This window comes from Gigantopelta aegis, chromosome 4 (genome assembly GCF_016097555.1).
Source record: "Gigantopelta aegis isolate Gae_Host chromosome 4, Gae_host_genome, whole genome shotgun sequence".
NCBI lineage: Eukaryota > Metazoa > Mollusca > Gastropoda > Neomphalida > Peltospiridae > Gigantopelta > Gigantopelta aegis.
In genome coordinates this window covers 23093782-23115687 of record NC_054702.1, presented here as the reverse complement: position 1 = coordinate 23115687, position 21906 = coordinate 23093782, and the positions used below count along the sequence as shown (strand labels likewise).

The window sequence follows — 21906 nt, the reverse complement described above, 5'->3', positions numbered from 1 at the left end:
GATTTCACGGGAAACACTTTTTCGGTTCTGTGCCTTGTGATCATGGGAACCAATCGGAAACTGGTTTTTTTGGGTGGTTTTAAATAATTATATATATATTATTTTCGTTGAATAATCATACTTAATATAATAATCATGGGAAGTGAAATTTCTGTTCCGTGATTTTACCGACATGGTACCAGAAACGAGCATTTCTGTGAAATCTGAGGGCGTGATATTTGTATAGCATCAGACATATCACATATATACTAAAGAGATAGTTGGAAAGAAAATCTACAGCTGCCACTCCAAGGGATAATCTTTTATATTTTGAAGACATTGATTGCTAATACAGGTACATGTACTTGTATCTGGTTTGGGACAATATTTTGTTGAGGGTTAATTTGGTGAGCACATTTCTCATCTATATTTTATATACAGGAAATTTGTAATTGACATACATCCTCAATATTATTTATAATATGAAAAGTACAATACTTAAGGGTTTTTTTTGTGTGAAGCAGCCAGGTTTCACAAGTATCAGCTACACTGTTAGGTGCTAGCTAATCTGAGTGGGAAAAGATGATGGACTGAAGCCAGAAACTGGAGATGACGGTCATCAAAATAAGATAGAATTCTGAACATAAAACACGGAACTCCTCACAAGCGGTAGGTATGAGATGTGATTGGACAAGATCAATCGCAGAAGCATGTATGTGGTGATTCCAAAGGTGTCCGTAGCCAAAACCGGCCTCGGTGGCATCGTGGTTAGGCCATTGGTCAACAGGCTGGTAGGTACTGGGTTCGGATCCCAGTCGAGGCATGGGATTTTTAATCCAAACCCTGAGTGAGTGCTCTGCAAGGCTCAATGGGTAGGTGTAAACCACTTGCACTGACCAGTGTTCCATAACTGGTTCAACAAAAGCCATGGTTTGTGCTATCCTGCATGTGGGAAACGCAGATAAAAAATCCCTTGCTGCTAATCGGAAAGAATAGCCCATGAAGTGGCGACAGCGGGTTTCCTCTCAAAATCTGTGTGGTCCTTAACCATATGTCTGACGCCATATAACCGTAAATAAAATGTGTTGAGTGCGTCGTTAAATAATACATTTCTTTCTTTCTTTCCGTAGCCAAACTATTTTGGTAGATGTTAGAAAAATACATGTAGCTGACCTGGAACCAGTTTTGTAGATACAATGATTTGAATTGCTTTGTTGATCAAATACAATATAAATTATCTGATGATATTATTTTAGATAGCACAATATGTGAAATTTGTGGCATTATTTTAGACATTTGTTTTCCTCCAAGACATTATGTCCGAACCTGACAGTGCATGTTATCATCCTGCCTATCGTTTGTGATATTACATCATTAAGGATTAAGCATTATTAGTAAATATATGGGTAAATTTATGATTATAGTATCATATCTACTGGAGCCATTTTGAGTCTTGATGATGCCATATGTCACATTTGCGTCATGACATCATAGGTGTGTCACACTATATTTTTAACAAGATATTTTAATTCTTTGCATCATATTTCTATCTACTTATAATACATTTATGGGGTCTAAAATCAACCATTTAGGAAATATATGGCTTCAAAGTTTATGCTGGTGGCCATATTGGATTTATGCTAATGAGCACTTTTCTCTGTGTCAGATTTGGATAGAGTTTGGATATTATGTTCAGTGGGGTCATCTAAACAATATAAAACAAAAAAAACCTTCTGTTGAAATTTTTTCTAGATTCAGTCATATTTTTATCTGGTGCACTATTAGCCGACTAGAACTTCAGTAAAATGAATTGTGATATAAATTAAAATCCATTATGGGTAATAAATAAGATATTAGACTATCTACCATTTCGTATTATGTTTATATTATTTCACTGTCACTTGCTAAACTGAACATTATTTCACGAGGGAATAAAAGGATCATTCCACGCCAAAGCAACCAAAATCCAGAACTCTTCCCAGGTGACCCTCAGTGATTTTTATGAAATTTTAAACATTTGTGCAATCATATAAATGATGCATGCATGCAAAATGCTAGAACCAAATTCTAATTAGTTTTAAAATTATGGTTTATCAAATGTAGGACCCGTTGACACATTTGTTGTACTCACGACTGTCAATTGGTTTTGAATGATTTATTAATAAAGATATCAAGCTACAATTTGTTGTAAATTATCCAATTAAATCCAGGAGAATCTATAATTGGCTTAATTTTGTGGATATCCGTCACCGTTTCTGACATGATGAGAAATGGAAGCTTGTTTAACATCTTATAAACATCACACACTGACCTTGCGAAGAGTGGGCTTGATCCTGGCCTTTTCCAGCTCCTCTTCAAGAAACGACCGACATCCCATCTTGATGTCCATCACACAAGGCACTTGAAAATCACACAGGAGGTCTTGTAGCTGGAGGTATTCAAGGTCTGGTCAAGGATAAAGACTGTTTACTTTGACAATATATCACAATCCAAACCTCAAAGTTTAGACCACATACTGTATATAACATAAAATCTCATTTTAGTTTTTAATGAGTTTTTTATTTTATATTTATTATATTCCTTCCCACATTTCCATCACCTTATCTTAATTAATAGACCAAAATCAAATGCTGTGTCCATGAAGGATATGCCTGAACACTGATTAATATAGTAAAGTTTAATTTTCAAAATCCAATTAAATTTCTCTAAAATCTAATAAAATACAAAACATGTAAAAATAAAATGAGGTAATAATTTTGAGTAATATTTTGGCAACAATTCTGAAAACTTTCTAAATACTACACTTTCAAGATAAAGGCTGTTAACTGTCAAGTTTTTAAATTAACATTTAGGGTATCTCTCTAGAATTTTAAAATGGGCATATTTTTAAGGATCTAATTAGATGTTTGATGTTAAACCTATATGCAGAAAATTACCTTTAATTTGTTATTCAATCTAAAGCGCTGGCTGCATTTGTCATTTTCAGGAAAACCCATGAGCATATTGCCACCCCTGCATCCCATTTATTTCTAAACCGATTATTGTTTTAATTGCACACAAAAACTGTCCTTTTTTGTTATTTCCAAAACACTTTTACTTTTTTTCTCACGTCAAACCAAACAGAAATTATTTACAACAAACATTTTTATAAAAGGATGGGACGGATTATAGATGAAGAACAGCACATGCCGGGGCTTGGTATCTATACATTATAAACAGCGTTCGCCTGATGCGTGATCAATCTAGGATCGATTCATGTCGGTGGGCCCATTGGGCTATTTCTCGTTCCAGCCAGTGCTCCGCAACTGGTGTAACAAAGGCCATGGTATGTACTATCCTGTCTGTGGGATGATGCATATAAAAGATCCCTTGCTGTTAATCAAAAAGAGTAGCCATTGAAGTAGTGACAGCAGGTTTTCTTTCTCAATATCTGTGTGGTTTTTACCATATGTCCGTTGCCATATAACCATAAATAAAATGTGTTAAGTGCGTCGTCAAATAAAAACATTCTCTTCCTTCCTTCTATACATTATAAGAGTGATAGAAACCACTGGTAGATGGTTAATTCCAAATCTACATTTCAGAGAGTATCATTTAATTTAAGTTATTCAGGTCTATGGTAGCCATTTTAGATTTCCAGATAACCAACATACTTTGTGAGCAGTTGAAAACCCCCAGTGCAAATCACATGTACATGTATACTGTAAATTTGTCCGCATAATGCATTCAGGAAATGGTTTATTTAATGACACACTCAACACATTTCATTTCATATGGTGACAAACATATGGTTAAGGACCACACAGATATTGAGGGAAGAAACATGTTGTCACCACTTCATGAGCTACTCTTTTTGATTAGCAGCATGTGATCTTTCATATGCACCATCCCATAGACAGGATAGAATAATACATTCATTGCAAACTATTTGTTATTTATTAATCATTGACTATTGGATGACAAAAACATTTCTAATTCTGACAATAAAAATCTTAGAAAAACGAAAACATTTTTCCATTAGTAGCAAGAGGTCTTTTATATGTACCATCCCACAGATGGGGGAAAAAAAGAAGTTTATTTTGTTTAACGACACCACTAGAGCACATTGATTTATTAATCATCGGCTATTGGGGAAAAAAAGAAAAAAAAGATTTATTTAACGATGCACTCAACACATTTTATTTACAGTTATAGGTTATATTGTAAGGATTTGGTAATGTGTGACATTACCAGTAGTGTATCTTATAAATAATATCTGCATCATTGTTGATGTTCGTATTGGAAGATAATGCACCTTTAATAGAATCAAGCGATAACGTTAGTTTACATTCTTGTTTACACTTATTTTAATGGCAAGTTGAATTATTCACAATTCATACGACTTATCATTAGATTTGTTTAGCATTAATGCAGGTATTTATTACCGTATGACAGATGGTATCAGTTTCCAAGTGGAAATAAGATCGAAGATTAGCAATAGTAGCTTGTAACATGTATGTTATACGAAAATGGCACCAGAGCCTCGTTCTGAAATACTTCTCATCATAAACAGCTGTTTTTGCAGACAATATTCACCTTGCAAAGGTAAAGTGCTATTTTTAGCTGATTATGTATTTATGTGTTTTTAAAGAACGAGAAATGTCTTATAAAAGTTATAAAATATGTAAAATTAAGTATAGTTAGCTAAAATAATATATTTATTATTTTAAAGAGTTAATTTTAGCGTTATTGGCAATTTATCCAATAAAGGGCAGAATAATTCTGCCGTTCCAACCATTGACGGGATCGGCGGAATTGTACGGTGTAAATTCCGCAAGCGGCTGGAAATCCAGCAATAGCAGAATTACGCCAAACATAGAATGTGGCGGGGGTATAAATAGCAATCCAGCCAATGTTTGTTAGTCTGGTCAATCGCGTCATATAGTGTGGTCATAATCATGTCATAGTATAATCAGTTGGGTTGTTGTCAGTATTTCATCCCATTTCGTGGGTTGGTGTATTAATTGGCAATACAGATTTAGCAGATGTTTTAGTGTAATAAATAAGGACCAGACTCATTTTTAGGCCATGAAATGAAACTTGTTAAGATATAGAAATATGTTTTGACTATGCATTAATTAAGTTAGGGAATAGAGTAAGCAATACCCAGCACATAAAGGTGTAGGTCCCGGGTATTGTGGATATTTATGTGACAAGTTTAATTACAAGAATAGTGTGTGCACACGTGAGGCTTGTGCATGTACACTGATTAGGCAAACAATTGGATATTGTTTGTATTGTTTTGTACCAGTGAAGTAAGTGCGAGTGCACTAGTATTTTGACATAAACAATTTGAGATATTGTTTGTAGACTACAGTATTTTTCTAGTGAAGCGTTGGAGGAGTTTTTAGTACAAAATCCATTATCTGTATTTTTTAGACTCAATCTGTTGAGTTCGAAATTAATTGGTCAAAGTATTAGTAGACGATCGAACTCGTCTTTTAAGGTCATCACCTGACCTGTTAAATACATTGAATAGAATATATTGTTAGTTATTTAGCCCTGGAATAATTTAGTGTTAGTACATAGCTATTATTGATTATTTAATTACTAAAGGAGACATATACATATACATTCAATGAGATGTTAACCTGTTAAAATCTGTTAGTTATTAATAAATGTTGATGAAGTTGAATATTTGTTGGTGATCTCTTGCCTTCATTAGTAAATTGACCATTTACCAGACATCCAGTTTTCCTGGGTCGTCGCAATATGGCGTCAGACATATGGTTAAGGACCACACATATATTGAGAGAGGAAACCTGTTGTCGCCACTTCATGGGCTACTCTTTCCGATTAGCAGCAAGGGATCCCACAGACAGGGTAGTGCATACCACGGCCTTTGTTATGCCAGTCGTGGTGACTGGAACGAGAAATAGCCCAATGGGCCCACCAATGGGGATCGATCCCAGACCGACCGCGCATCGAGCAAGCGATTTACCACTGGGCTATATCCCGCCCCTCGGCTATTGGATATCAAACACTTGCTAATTGTGACATACAGTCTTAAAGAGGGAACTAGCTACATATTTCTATTAGTAGCAAGGGATATTTTATATATGCACCATCCCACAGACAGGATAGCACATACCATGGCTTTTGGTATACCAGTCATGGTGCATTGGCTGGAACGAGAACTATTTGTAACAAGCCAAGTTGTCATCTAAAGGATACTTTCGCCATTTTTCTCCACATCTCCCTTGTATTCTGGTACAAATGGTCGCAGTTTGTCGAGCATCAGTTTGACATAGCACTGCTTTTCCTTCTTGTCCAGCTTCTTTAGCACCGAACCAGACTCACCCGCCTGGAAGTTGCCTGCAATAACAAAACAATAATGATTATCATGGATAAAACCTAAAATTAACTTTCTCCACACACACCCAATTCATGACAACTAGAAGTAGCTGTTGATGAGTACAATTAAAATAATTTTCATTTGCTGGGTAAAAAAGATAAAGTAAAGTTTGTTTTATTTAACGATGCCACTAGAGCACATTGATTTTTTATCTTATCATCGGCTATTGGATGTCAAACATATGGTCATTCTGACACTGTTTTTTAGAGGAAACCCATTGTCGCCACATAGCCTACTCTTTTACGACAGGCAGCAAGGGATCTTTTATTTGCGCTTCCCGAAAAAAAAGTTTCTTTTGTTCATCGACACCACTAGAGCACATTGATTTATTAATCATCGGCTATTGGATGTCAAACATTTGGTAATTTTTACATATAATATAGTCTTAGAGAGGAAAGCCACTACCTTTTTCCCCATTTGTAACAGGGGATCTTTTATATGTACCATCCCACAGACAGGATAGCACATACCATGGCCTTTGGTGTAACAGTTGTGGTGCACTAGCTGGGATGAGAAATAACCCAATAGGCCCACCAATGGGGAACTGCACACCCAGCGAGCACTTTACCCCTGATACACATGTAGGCAAGAACATTTTCAAAAATTCATTTTATATTATTTACTTCATTTCATTAATTTTTAGAGTTGTAAATCATATAATAAAAAAAAGGCTTCTGTCACTACTACTTATCTGTCGTAAACATTGTTCTATCGAGGGGGGTGGGGGGGTAGTGATTTTTTTTCATGGGGACGGGGTAGTGATTTTTTTTCATGGGGACTATAATGATTCTAGTCTAGTCCCCAGAACAATGAATTTCTTAAATTTACCCATAAAATGTGTGGAGTGACATTAAAATTGGGATGGAAATTTTTGTACAGAACTAGAGTGATCAAAGATGCTTGGTGTTATATCTAAAACTAACATGATCTGCCCTGATTTAAAAAAAATTCCTTTAAGTGTGAGGACTTGTAGTATTTATATGATGATTAAAAAGGTTGAATATAGCAATAACAAAGATGATAATGATTTTTTTCCCCAGCCCATTGTTTGTGTATGTGTGTGTGTGCGTATGTGTATGTGTGTGTGTGTGTATGTATATATATATATATATATATATATATATTATATATATATATATATATATATATATATCTCTCTCTCTCTCTCTCTCTCTCTCTCTCTCTCTCTCTCTCTCTCTCTCTCTCTCTCTGTGTGTGTGTGTGTGTGTCTCTGTCTCTCTCTCTGTTTCTGTCTTATACATGAAGTTTCATCTTTTGATGATTATGATAACGGCGGTTAAAGAAGTGAAGACACAGGTGAGATGGGAGACAATTATTTTGTACATATCCACCACCCACAAATTAAAATTGTATCTAAACAAAGTTAAAAAATGTGTTTTGTTTAACAACACCAGGGCATTAAAAGCACACATGTAGCTAACTTTATCCTTGGGTTAGACTAATATTTTCCTTTTAATTATTTGTGCATAAATACAAATAAACTTCAGATTGGATTATGTACATGGATACCTTAATTAGGTTGTCATAAATCAAGTTTCGATATTATGTTTTCATGCAATTATTATTTACATGTGTGTTGATTCAGTGCTTGCTTTTGAAAATTTCTGTTTGAACAACTGGCCCCAGAAAAGCACATTATTTTATGCCTGCAACATATCACTTATTATATACTTGCACTTTCGCAAAGAGCTGCTAAGACTCATTCTGGGGATAGGATCTGGCATGAAGATAGGAACCCAGTACCTACCAGTTTTAATTATAAGGTTCATGGCTTATACCGACAATGCCACCCAAGCAGACTGCATGTACAGAATGCATAATGCATTTATTCGGTTGTCAAACGAGGTTAAAGTGTGTTGTAATTCATCATTACAGAGCAAGGTTATTTAATGCTTGGATAGCTTGACTTGATGTTTTACTGCTGTCTAAACAAGTCTGAGGTTCAGAAGCAATGCAAGGCATTACATACACTACATACACAGTGTTACACACACATAGAACCATATAAATATATACAAGAGGGAACACTTTAACATGACAAATTCATGACACTTGGAATCAAGATAGGTACCCCTGGTAATACACAGGTCAACAACAAGGTATATATACAGCCACTATACACCTTTTCTACATGTAACTTACTCTTATTCACTCTTACTCAGTCACTTTTAATCAGAGTTGTTCAAATATTAAGAAATACAATTTTGTCAAAATTAGGCCAAACAAAATAATTTTCTGGCCTCCCTTGCACGTAACATTTAGTTGGGTTTGGGGTTTTTTCCACGGTATGATGTCGATTTTTGCCCGAAATTAAAGACAGCTGATGGTCCCAGGGTTGAAAATTAACATGAAAACCATGGTTGCCAGCAGGGCCAGTTGAAGAAAAATCTTACTGGCCCTTCTCAAATTCAACTAGCCCTCCAATTTAACTGTACAACAAAAATCAAAACTAGAATTTTCTTTGTTGATTAATAACAATGTATAATAATAATATATATATATTAAAATGTATATACCTGGTAGTCCATTTCTGTCAAAATGAAAACGATGAATTGGCATGTAACTTCATAATGAATGAAGTTAAAAGTCATATTAAACAACATATTATTAAGTTTTAGACATTATAAATAAAAATGTTTCTTTACAAATTACAATTAAATAATACAGATTAAATATGTTTAATATAGGGGTAAAGAAAAATGCTAGTAATAGCACAAGTAAAGGATTTTCTAGGGAGTGGCTGTCTGTTGTTTGCGCCAGCGGAGACGTGTTGTATTTTGTCACATTGGTCATTCAATTCAGTTTCAGTGCGTTTCTTTTTTAACAGGTACCATACTCACCAGACTAAAACCGATGGTCACTCAATGGACTACTTTTGTAAAATTCTTAGTCACCCTTAGCCAATAAAGGTCGCCACAGGCGACTGGGCGACTGCTGATTTTCAACCCTGTGGTCCAAGCAAGGATATAGACCTTGCTTTATATGCTGGCCTGGACCATTAACTGTCTTTAATTTCTCTCTAAAATAGGTCCTGTTGTTCTGAATGAGTAGCATGGCTTGTTTTAAAAATATTTGAGGCCAAAAGATGAAGTCATAACCATTGCCGTGACTATATGAAAAATGTAAAGGAAAATATTTAGGGTAACAAAGCAAAGAGGGGGGGGGGGGGGGGGGGGGGCATTGAGGATGGACCAAGGAAGATCAATTCTGGAACTTTGGTCTGACTAGAGATCAACTTTTTTTTGTTGGCCTTATAGACCTCCTCACCCATTAATGCTAAAACATACACCCCAAATATTACAAAGCGCTTACATACAACATTCGCCCCTTCTTCACAAACAAGCCACTTAACAATGTATTTACATCCAATGGGTATAATAATATAACTTTAACATTTATTGTGACATGTATAGAGCATTTATAGAAATAAAAATTGTTAAAAAATTACATTATAAGTAATGCTGTTCAGTATACACCCGCCCATGCATTTCCTCATAACACCTAGGTCTTTTTAGTGCAGTAATGCTAATAATAGCATATTCAGAAATGCATTTCAAATTACTAGTAATTTTAATCTAATTTCAAAATTTAACATGCCACTGAATTTGAGGTGAAATGTATTGATGTTAGCATGTTTGCACTTAATTTGGGCATACTAACATTTGGGCATACTAACATTTGGGCATACTAACATTGGGCACACTAACATTGGGCACACTAACACTGGGCACACTAACACTGGCACACTAACACTGGGCACACTAACACTGGGCACACTAACATTGTGCACACTAATATTGGGCCCACCCTTTACCACCCCAGCTTTGGTGGAATTTAAAGCCCTGGGACCTAATTCACTAAACTCTCACAACTTTGTGATATCGCAGTGCAATGCAAAAAGACTCGCAAAGAAGATGCTTTGTTGTCTAGCTGAGTCTAAGAGACCTTTTTGAATTAGACCCCTGATCCCATACCTCCCACCCCACCCATGGAACATTGTTAAAAGTCGCTCACTCCCTCTCTCAAACACTACTGCTCACTCTTCCTCATTTACTCTCACTCACTGCATAAATATACCCTTAAGCCTGATTTATACTTCAGGGGCCTAATTCACAAAGGTCTCTTAGGCTCTTAGGGACCATGAAAAACAACCAGTTACGAGGGAATTCCAGTTTATGGAGGGTCTGGTTTTGAGATGTTTCACTGTATATCCATCAATACTAGCATTACAATATATCAACAAACCGCAGAACACTTCTTTATTTTATGGCATCGAATGTACAGCAAAGATCACCATACATGACATTAAAAAATAAAGATTAGCCAAATAATTTTTTTGCTAGTTATAAAAACCCCACAACAAAAACACACGAAAGAACACATAGGAATGGAATACCAAAAACAGATATGGTTTATTATACAATGTACACTCACGAAAATTTGATATCTGTTAACGACCACTTAGCAATACTTAAACAAGAATTCTAAGAGCTAGTACTGTAAGTTAAAGGGCCATAACTGCATGGAAAATGAGTAAAATTGTCGTGAAAGTCAAAATTAATGTTTAACAGTACATGGTAAAGCTATACAAAACATTTCAGCTCATTATCTAAAGGCATTCTGAAGAAAACGTCTGGAAAATGATATGTGGGACAGAGAGACAGAAGGAATAAGACAAAACCTATAGTCCCCTCTGGTTGGACTGGAAGTGGACTAATAAAAAGATATACACTTAAATATTTTATATTTTAATTGGCAAATAAAACATTGCATATTTTACTTCCTGATTCAGCATTTGGCAACCATTACTAGCAACCTATCTAAGTAACTACTGGAAAACATTTGACCAAACAAGTAAACAAAAAATAAAACTATTTCGTATATTTATGTGAAATTCTATTTTATGTTAACTTGTTATGCATGCTCTACAATTCATCAAAATAAGATTCTTATTTGATCCTGCACTTGAATACATAATGAAACAGCTATGCAAACATACAAATATCCTGGTATTTGATGGTTTAAAATGTATTTTTAGTCTTTGTGTACATGCTCCAACAGGGAATGTTACCAGGCAAACTGACAAGGAACAAGGAAAGTTTTTATTATCAGTATAATATTTTCCTCGATGACTAACTTCAACCACAGTTAATGTTTTGGATTTACCATATATTTTTCAAGCTGGGGTGTCATTAAATATCTAATCTTATCTAATCTGACTTCAACCACAAAAGGGTGGGATGTAGCCCAGTGGTAAAGTGCTTGCTTGATGCACGGTTGGTTTGGGATGGATTCTCGGTGGTGGGCCCATGCATTGGCCTATTTCTCGTTCCAGCCAGTGCACCACAACTGGTATATCTAAGGCTGTGGTATGTGCTATCCTGTCTGTGGGATGGTGCATATAAAAGATCCCTTGCTGCATTAGGAAAAAATCCCGCCCGCTACCGACTCCGGTTAGGCTGCTGGTGCTCCCTTGTACCTGCCAGTATGGGCAGTCCCATCTCCCAACCACTCCAACCCTTTTCCTGTCCTGGACACCTGTGCCCATGACAGGTGTGCACTACAACAGTTTGCTCTGAATGTGCATGTAAAATCCTATGACCTGATCTGACCTATTAGGAAAAATGTAGCGGGTTTCCTCTAATGACTAAGTGTTAGAATTGCCAAGTGTTTGACATCCAATAGCTGATGATTACTTAATCAATGTGCTTCAGTGGTGTCATTAAACAAAACAAACGTTTGTTCAACCACAAAACTGTCTGATTAAAATAAATACTATTTGAACCACCTAGAATGACAAAGCCATGATGTAATGCTTGTTATGTATTGAACAGACAAAATGTAATTCAAGGTGCATAAGTGCTGGATTATTTTTTTTAAGTAATTGGTAGGAAGCATATTATATAGTGTAGATCCTGAAATTAATGTGAAAAATGTGAGTTTGTGTTATTGGCATTAATAATATGACACATTTATTTCTGTGTTTAGACCAGCAATAGTCCAGCAAGTTATTTGTCACACTATTAAAACAAATAAAGATTAAAATTCTAATACATTTATAAAACAACTGGAGCACAGTTCATCGTAGGCGACACAGACTAATTGTCCAATAGTCCAGCAAAAGCTGAAACGATTCAGTTTAATTGATGTGTACACTGACATGTTAATGAGTTCATCTCACTGAAGACACCTCTAACTTGGATTTAACCAAGAAGCACACAGACATGTGTTATTATGAAAGTAATATTTCATATGGAGGCCACTCACATTAATTTCATGTCCCATTTTAGTCTGCCCATTGTCACTCGCATTAATTTAATTAAATTAGACCCTCTCCTCTCTCACTAACCACTAACAATTAACAACTAACCAACTGTCCTGGACAGACAGCTCAGATAGCTGAGGTGTGCCCAGGACAGTGTGTTTGAACCTCAATTGGATGAATGAATGAATGAATGAATGAATGAATGAATGAATGAATGAATGAATGAATGAATGAATGAATGAATGAATGTTTAATGACACCCCAGCACAAAAATACTCACTTGGATATAAGCACGAAAATAAGTTAAACAGAAGGAATGAAATGCGACTGAGGGCACAATTAAGTACTTAATGACAGAGACACCATGTGTTTCCCATGGTCACGGTTAGGTGAACACAGAACTAATATGTGGTACTATTTCTTATGTTAATATTTTTTTTATGGTTACTATAATTATTAATAATTTATTAATATATGTGAAATCTGAATAAAATAAATTCCATATTTTAGTCAGTACTTTATTTTTTGCATTTCTTTTTTATATTTATTAATTAATATATGTGAAATCTGAATAAAATAAATTCCACATTTTTAGTCAGTACTTTATTTTTTGCATTTCCTTTTTTATATTTATTAATATATGTGAAATCTGAATAAAATAAATTCCACATTTTTAGTCAGTACTTTATTTTTTGCATTTCCTTTTATATGGGATTTTGTCTGAGTGGGAGATAGGGTTGTCGGAAAATGTTAATATTATTGGGCTAGAGTTTTTATCTGGAAGTGGTTTTTATTTCATTTCAACTTATTTTCGTACTTATATCCAATTAATGTTCAAGCACGCTGTCCTGGGCACACACTTCAGCTATCTGGGCTATCTGTCCAGGACAGTGGGTTAGTTGTTAGTGGTTTGTGAGAGATGAGGGTGTAGTGACCTTACACCTACCCACTGAGTCGTTAAAACTCGCTCTGCATGGGTGGGAGACGATACCAGGCTGCGAACCCTGTACCTACCAGCCTTATGTCCGATGGCTTAACCACGATACCACCGAGACCGGTCAGTGGTTTTTGACATGGCTTCCTAACAATGGGCTCTTTGTTGACTTATTGACGTGCACGTATGATTACAGATTCCTTTCAGTGCCAATGTAATTATTATCATGTTATTGACTATATTGTGTTTTACATTCACATTAAGTGGTTTACCAACTTTCAACAAGAGGTGTCAGATGTAATCAAATGATAGTACACAGGACTAGCTGATAACTGAGAAAACAGCAGAGCGACATGCAGCTAAGGTGTTGACCATCTGTTGGTTGTTTACAGGTAGCAGTAATTGTGCTTGTGACGTAGGGTGATTATGGTAACAGGCAACAGGTTATTTATTGGCCTATCTAATTCACAGAATGACAAATGGCTTGTACACAGGTTCATAGCTATAACTTGCTACCCTTTGAATAATGATAAAAACCTGTATTACAGTATCCTTTGATTCGAATACTAAACAGTAAATACCTGTAGTTTGAAAACAGGTTTCAATCTATCATATTACAGTACACAACATGCACTCACCTGATGTTCAATGGGTCATAGGTTCAACACAATTTCATTTCAACTTATTTTCGTGCTTATATCCAATTAAGGTTCAAGCATGCTGTCCTAGGCACACTCCTCAGCTATCTGGCCTGTCTGTCCAGGACAGTGGGTTAGTTAATTGTTAGTTGTTAGTGGTTATTGAGAGAAAAGAGGATGTAGTGGTCTTACACCTACCCACTGAGTACCCAAAACTCGCTCTGGGAGCCGGTACCGGGCTGCGAACCATGTACCTACCAGCCTCATGTCCAATGTCTTAACCATGGCACCACCTAGGATGGTTCAACACAATAACAGGTTTAATTTTATTACTGCAGACAACATACACTGACCTGATGTTCTATGGGTCACAGGTTGAACAGAACTTCTGGTAACAGGTTTCAGTTTATTGTGGCAGACAATATAATTATATGCATACGATCAATCAACTTCAGTTGTCCCCTGTCCCAATTAATGCCCTATGACTGGTATCTTACAGGCTACTAGTATGTATTGCCCTATCTGTGGGAAAGTGCATATATATATACATACATAGATTATATATATATATATATATATATATATATATATTTATATACTTAACCAAAAAGTTTAGCAAGTTTTTGTAAATGACTGTTGCTTCCAAATAAATTAAAATAAAGTGATAAAACTTGGTAATATGTTAGTTGCATATGCCCTGTCCCTTTGGGTAATGAAAAGAACACCATTTGTCATATCGCACGCCGCTATGTGTACTGCACATGCAAATGCGGTGCGCTCGTGCTGTCAAAGAAGCGCGTGCAATACGGATGTATTGAAATCACATTTTGATGCACAGAACCAACATTATCCAAAAACAAAAGGAAGAATTTATCCTGTTATAACGGGTCGCCGTCCTGGCTTAATGGAAAATCAACGTCATGAAGCAATGGGACGGCTTAACGCCGGCCAACGCGTACACAACGTCGCTCAGTACTTTCGTGTTCATGACAGTACCATATCACGACTCCGACAACGCGTACACCAAACTGGGCAAGTGCGAGATCGACCACATTCTGGTAGACCACGATTAACTACTCCAAGGGAAGATAGGTTTGAAAGTACTCGTTTAGCCCGCACTTTGCAGCAAACCACAGGCACTAGAATTCATACTCAAACTGTCCGTAACCGTCTCTATGCTGCTGGATTACAAGCACGTCACCCTGTTGTTGCTGTTCAGCGCGTTCAATTCAGGAATGTCTGAGATGGGCCAGAATACACCAACACTGGCGACGCAGACAATGGGATCAGACATTATTCACAGTTTGCGGATGGTAGGCGTTGTGTATGGAGGCGACGGGGAGAACGATATGATGCAGACAATGTCATTCAGCATGACCGATATGGCGGTGGCAGCGTCATGGTCTGGGCCGGCATTCATGGTGGAGGTAAAACAGATCTCGTTTTCATTCACGGAAACATGACTGCTCAACATTACTGCGACGAGATCATTACACCAGTGGTCATTCCATTCCTGCAGCAGCATCCTGGCTTTCTGTTTCAACATGACAACGCTAGACCACATACCGCTAGGCTAACCACTAATCTTCTTGAGCGGAACCACATCCAAGTGTTGAACTGGCCACCAAAGTCCCCTGACTTGTCCCCAATTGAGAATGCATGGGACCTACTGGGCCGTAGGGTACGCGAAAACCATCCTCATATCCTTAATGTCCATGACCTACAAATTGCTCTGAACTGGGAATGGAATGCAATTACTGTTCCTGAGATTAATGGTCTCATTAGAAGCATGAGACAACGATGTACTGCTGTCATCAATGCGGCTGGTACACACACACATTATTGAGCCTCTCTCAACTTATTTGGCACAGTATATATATATATATATATATATATATATATATATATATATATATATATATATATATATGACAGCGCAGTACATACTATTATAATAGATCCTTTGTTATTTCTGGTAGGTATAGCCTACATGTATATGTGAGGGCAACAGGTTTCATTTCTCTTAATTATTCTTTTGACCAAGTGTTAAAGGGACGGACCTTAGTTTTTAAACACTATGACCACTACGACATATTTTTCAATATTAAAGCTGCTTTTAATCATTTAAATTAGGAGTACTTACATTTTATTATTTAGAATATTAATTTTTATACATCTGAAGTAGTTCTGGTCATCCTGGTTTTTGTAATAACCCAAAATGCATTTTTCACAATTCTTAAAAAGCACACGTTCGTCTGAGAAGTAATGGTTATTGAGACAGGCTCTAGTTTATTTTTAGACGATATTTTCACGTTTAAACATCACAAACTTCAGCTTTTCTCTGTTATAACCGTATCTAAATGTAGGTGTGTAGATTAACTAAACTTACTGTCCATTTCCACAGGCTTAAACTAATGTCTGCACCTTTAAAATAAGTGTTTATAAAACAACAATGTTAAAAACCTAATTTTATGGCCATATATTTTAAAATGTACTGAGGTTTTGTTGAACAAATCAAAAATAATTGTTTTGTTTAATAATGACAGAACCAGAGCAAATTGATTAATTAATCATCAGCTAATGGATGTCCAACATTTGGTAATTCTGACAGTGTTCAGATGAAACCAGTAAATTTGTTTCATTATTAGCAAAGGATCTTTTATATACACTTACCCACAGACAGTAGAGCAAATACCATGGCCTTTCATGTAACAGTCTGTCTGAGAGTGTTGCACAAATATTCATTTTCATAAATTGATTAGCAGACACAGATTCTTGAGCCACACAGACACTTTTTTTTTGTATATTTGTATAAAGAAAGGAAATGTTTTATTTAACGACACACTCAGCACATTTTATTTATGGTTATATGGTGTCAAGACATATGGTTAAGGACCATACAGATATAGAGATAGGAAACCCACTGTCCCCACTTCATGGACTACTCTTTCCGACTAGCAGCAAGGGATCTTTTATATGCATCATCCCACAGACAGGATAGTACATACCACAGCCTTTGTTACACCAGTTGTGGAGCACTGGCTGGAATGAGAAATAGCCCAATGTGTTTTTTGTATAAAGATATTAATTTATTTAAATATACATCAGGGCTAAACCTGTCCATTGCCAAAATAGCCAATTGTTAATTTTCATACAAAGTGGCTACAACATTTAGTCTTTGGCTTATAAATGTTCTATAAATTAACCACTTTTGAATCATGTTCAAGGAAATACTCTACATATCAGAAAACTGGCTAAAACAAAATGTGTTCCATTGTGAGCCTTTTACCTGTATACAGTCAAACCTTGCTATCTCAGTGTTGAAGAGACTACACCAAACAGCTTGAGATACCACAGGTGCAGTTTCTGTGTAACTCCCTGGCATCCTCTGCTTCTAATAAAGCTGGTCTGACCCATGGCACTAACTAATGACCACCGGTAGTAGGAGAGAATAGTAGGTGGTTACAAGTGCCTCTTAACAATGCCAGAAGTAACTACTGAACATTCTCCGAAATGGTTTAACTAAGCTCACAACTAAAGCTGATGTGCAACGGCAGGTGTGTGTCATGGTTAGCCACAAGAGACAAACAAATGTCCTGGTTGGAAACAGTTAAATTAAGGACTGGGATGTGGAGATGGACAGCAAAAGAAGTTGAAAGATAGAAATTGCCAAATCGAGAAGAAATGAGATGGAATTCAAAGGAGAGAAAGGAAAGGGGGCAGTGGGATTATATTTTAAAAAAATAATTTTAAAAAAAGCTTGAGATAACTGGTGTTTTGAGATATCCATAATTATTGGTGAAAATTATGCTATAATGAGAAAAGAAAAGACATAGCAGTTGGGGATATTAGGCTGATTTGGAAGCATATAAGATTAAGAGATAGAACCCCAAATACCTACACATGTATATTGCATTGTTTTTATGACCAGTGGAAATCCATTTTTAAAAAATCACTAAATCATGCAGTAAAGGGAATGGTCCATATCAAATATTTAATATCAGTCTAGAAATAACTTGTGCAATAAACATGTTTACAAATTCACTGTCCTGAAAGGAGAGATTAATTAACAGCTACGGGACAACCTTAAATAGTTAAAATACCATACTAGCTGTCATCTGTGTAACATTAACAACAAGGTAGAAATGTCAGATTATGCTAGTAATATTATTTCTTTAATATATACACAATTCTAACTGTCACTGGTCACTGGGGCACTGGTCACTGAGGCCCTGATTGAGATAGAAAACCTTGAGTTAACTTATTTTAAAAAATGCAAGTATGTCTGAGACATAACAGTTAAGCAGTGACATCACAGACTCTTGTTTCACTCTATTTTAACTTTATAAATATGTGCTACAGGTTTGTAGATTAACCACACTTAGTGTCCATTTTTACGGGTTAAAACTAGGGTCAGTGCTTTTAAAAGTTACCTTGATGTCCGGCTAACTGTATCCAAGGATACTTGTTTTTCTTGAAAACCTGGACAAATGGGGACCATTTTATAATACCACGTATCTTCTTCCATGAACTTTGCTGTAAAAATAAAAGCAAAATGTATGAAAAGGAAATCATGTTTTAAAAAGTTAATACTTTCGAAATTATTGTTGGTCTATATTGAAAAGACTAGCTAAATTATAGTGCTACAGTTTATACACATCTCACATGGTGTATATTACAAATAAAACATCCTGAATCTTGAGTTAAAATGTAAAATGTAATTTTTAACTACAGTGAAACCTCTCAAAACCAGACCCTCTATAAACCAGAATCCCCTTAAAACCGGACATTTTTCACGGCCCCCTTTTAAATATCTGTACAGAAGAGAACCTCTCTAAACCAGATACCTCTTATAACCAGACTTTTTACTTGGTTCCAAGGGTGTCTGGTTTAGAGGAGTTTCACTGTATACATGTATCTATGGAAATTAAATGGACACACATACATGTAGTAGTGGTTTTATTTTGAATATGATCAACAGGTCCAGGACGTATCCCAAGTGGTAAAGTGCTCGCCTGATGTGGTCCCACAGTCTAGGACTGATCCCAGTCGGTGGGTCTATCGAAATACAGTTGAATCCCATCGACTCAAACCCCATCGGTGCTCGAGAAAGTGTTCGATTTATTGGGTAGTTTGACCTAACCAACACATAAGTGTAACTCGGGACTTCATTCTTGGTTCGAGCATTGCGGTGTATTCAACCCTTTAAAATTCGACCCAATGAGATTCTACTGTATTTTTTTTACCCAGCCAGTGCTTCACACCTGGTTACAAAGGATCATACTCTCGTGTCTGTGGGATAATGCATAAAAAAGATCCCTTACCTGGTGGTAGAGGATTTCCTCTCATAATTATCTGTGTGGTCCTTAACCAAATACATGTATGTCCGAAGCCAAATAACCATAATTAAAACGTGCTGAGTGTGTTGTTAATTAAAATATTTTTACATTTATTTAATATTATCGCTCAAAATGCACAAGTTCCAAAGTAGTTATATGATCAATTAAAATGGAGGACATAAAACCCAAAGTGTAATTATATGATCAATTAAAATGGAGGACATAAAACCTGAAGTGTAATTACATGATCAATTAAAATGGAGGACATAAAACCTGAAGTGTAATTACATGATCAATTAAAATGGAGGACATAAAACCTGAAGTGTAATTACATGATCAATTAAAATGGAGGACATAAAACCTGAAGTGTAATTACATGATCAATTAAAATGGAGGACATAAAACCTGAAGTGTAATTACATGATCAATTAAAATGGAGGACATAAAACCTGAAGTGTAATTACATGATCAATTAAAATGGAGGACATAAAACCTGAAGTGTAATTACATGATCAATTAAAATGGAGGACATAAAACCTGAAGTGTAATTACATGATCAATTAAAATGGAGGACATAAAACCTGAAGTGTAATTACATGATCAATTAAAATGGAGGACATAAAACCTGAAGTGTAATTATATGATCAATTAAAATGGAGGACATAAAACCCAAAGTGTAGTTACACGATCAATTAAAATGGATGACATAAGATTCAAAATAGTTTCAAGCACACTTGACCTTACTGGTGATTGAAAAAAATACTAGAAATTGTAAACAAATGAATGAAATTTGTTTAATGACACCCCAGCAAAATTATAAACAAACAATCAAATACAGATGTAGCTGATGTATTTTTGTGCTGGGGTGCCTTTAATAAACATTCATTCATTTGTTTATAATATCTGTTTATTATTTATTATCTTTCTTAAAATTGTGTAAGTCTGTGCAATCGCATGACCGTGCCAACCTGTTATTCAGGTTTTAAACCATCCAACTTGGATTCTGTAATCATGAAAGATTTACAACAAAAAACACCCAGTTGCCATACATGTATGAAAGTTCCTTTAAGAGGATGTTCACTATTATGAACATTTTATACGATACTTGTTTCATATCACCTTCCTAAATGTGTACACATAAAACTGTTTTGTAAGGAATATTGTTAGTAGCATTTTAGGTTTCTTTAAAAGTGTTTGCCGATACTAATCCCTTTCCACTATTAGTGATTCTCAAAGCCTGAATGAATCGAAATAACTCTCATTCCAACCTGTTACACCACGACTGGTATATCAAAGGATGTGGTATGAGCTATCCTGTCTGTGGGATGGTTCATATAAAAGTTGGGTATTCTATATATTACCCATTATCAAATTTATCATTTTATGGAAGGTTTTCAAATGATACTGTTGTTGAAAACAAGTTTGGAAGTTGAGAAAAAGAGACAGCGTTGCTGCATCATAGCTGTGATGTACGTATCACTGATGATATAATTTAGTTGTTGACATGACTGCCACTGTGGAAACTATTCTTACACACAGTTAACCACCTATTGTGAAGCACTGTTTATGACGTCAAAATGTATCTAGGGGAAGAAATGGGGGTTTTGTCTTTCCCAAGGGAAAGACCATTTTTCTTTCCCCACTTCTTTCTGCACATATGGGTAATAAACCTATATACATCATGTGTACTGCTATGTCCCTCTCCCCATCTCTTTAAGACAACAACTAGTAGCCTACTTAATATTTTGGAATTTTGTAACAATCTCTGAAACTTATAGCAAATTGTGATGTGATATTGAACAAAATGTCTCCCCCACCCTCAATACCCACGATCCTACACACTTCTCTGGGTTCAGCAGTATATAAATGTAAGCATTAACATCACATTTCACTTCTCCCCTGGGTCAAACCACTGTCCTTGCCAGGGGTAGGACCCTAGGGAAACATGCCTGAACTCTAGTGGATATGAATGAATGAATGAATGAATGAATGTTTAATGACACCCCAGTACGAAAAATACATCGGTTATTGGGTATCAAACTATGGTGAAGGCAAAACACCTAGTGGATAGAGGCATGTAAAACAAGTCTCGCTCCAGCCAGTGCACCATGACTGGTTCATGTATCAAAGGCCGTGGTATGTGCTATCCTGTCTATGGGATTGGGCATATAAAAGATCCCTTGCTGCTAATCGAAAAGAGTAGCCCATGAAGTGGCATCCGCACGTTTCCTCCCTCAATATCTGTGTGGTCCTTAAACATACGTCTGACGCCATATAACCGTAAATAAAATGTGTTGATTGCATCGTTAAATAAAACATTTCCTTCCTCCCCCCCC

General features: G+C 36.0%; 1 protein-coding gene across 4 annotated transcripts in view; it reads right to left on the bottom strand.

The window, feature by feature from the left end:
- The window catches only part of LOC121370006 (inositol-trisphosphate 3-kinase B-like), a 133994-nt gene that overhangs the window by 29220 nt on the left and 82868 nt on the right, over positions 1–21906 (bottom strand). For all 4 annotated transcript variants that reach the window (XR_005957655.1, XM_041495094.1, XM_041495095.1 and 1 more), the window contains exons 2-4: positions 18665–18767; positions 6193–6333; positions 2291–2418 (exon numbers count right to left, since the gene is read on the bottom strand). Coding sequence is in view for 3 of the 4 variants with exons in the window: in XM_041495094.1 (XP_041351028.1) it covers positions 2291–2418; positions 6193–6333; positions 18665–18767 (372 nt within the window). In the remaining variant the exon portion in view is untranslated. The remainder of the gene's footprint in view (positions 1–2290; positions 2419–6192; positions 6334–18664; positions 18768–21906) is intronic.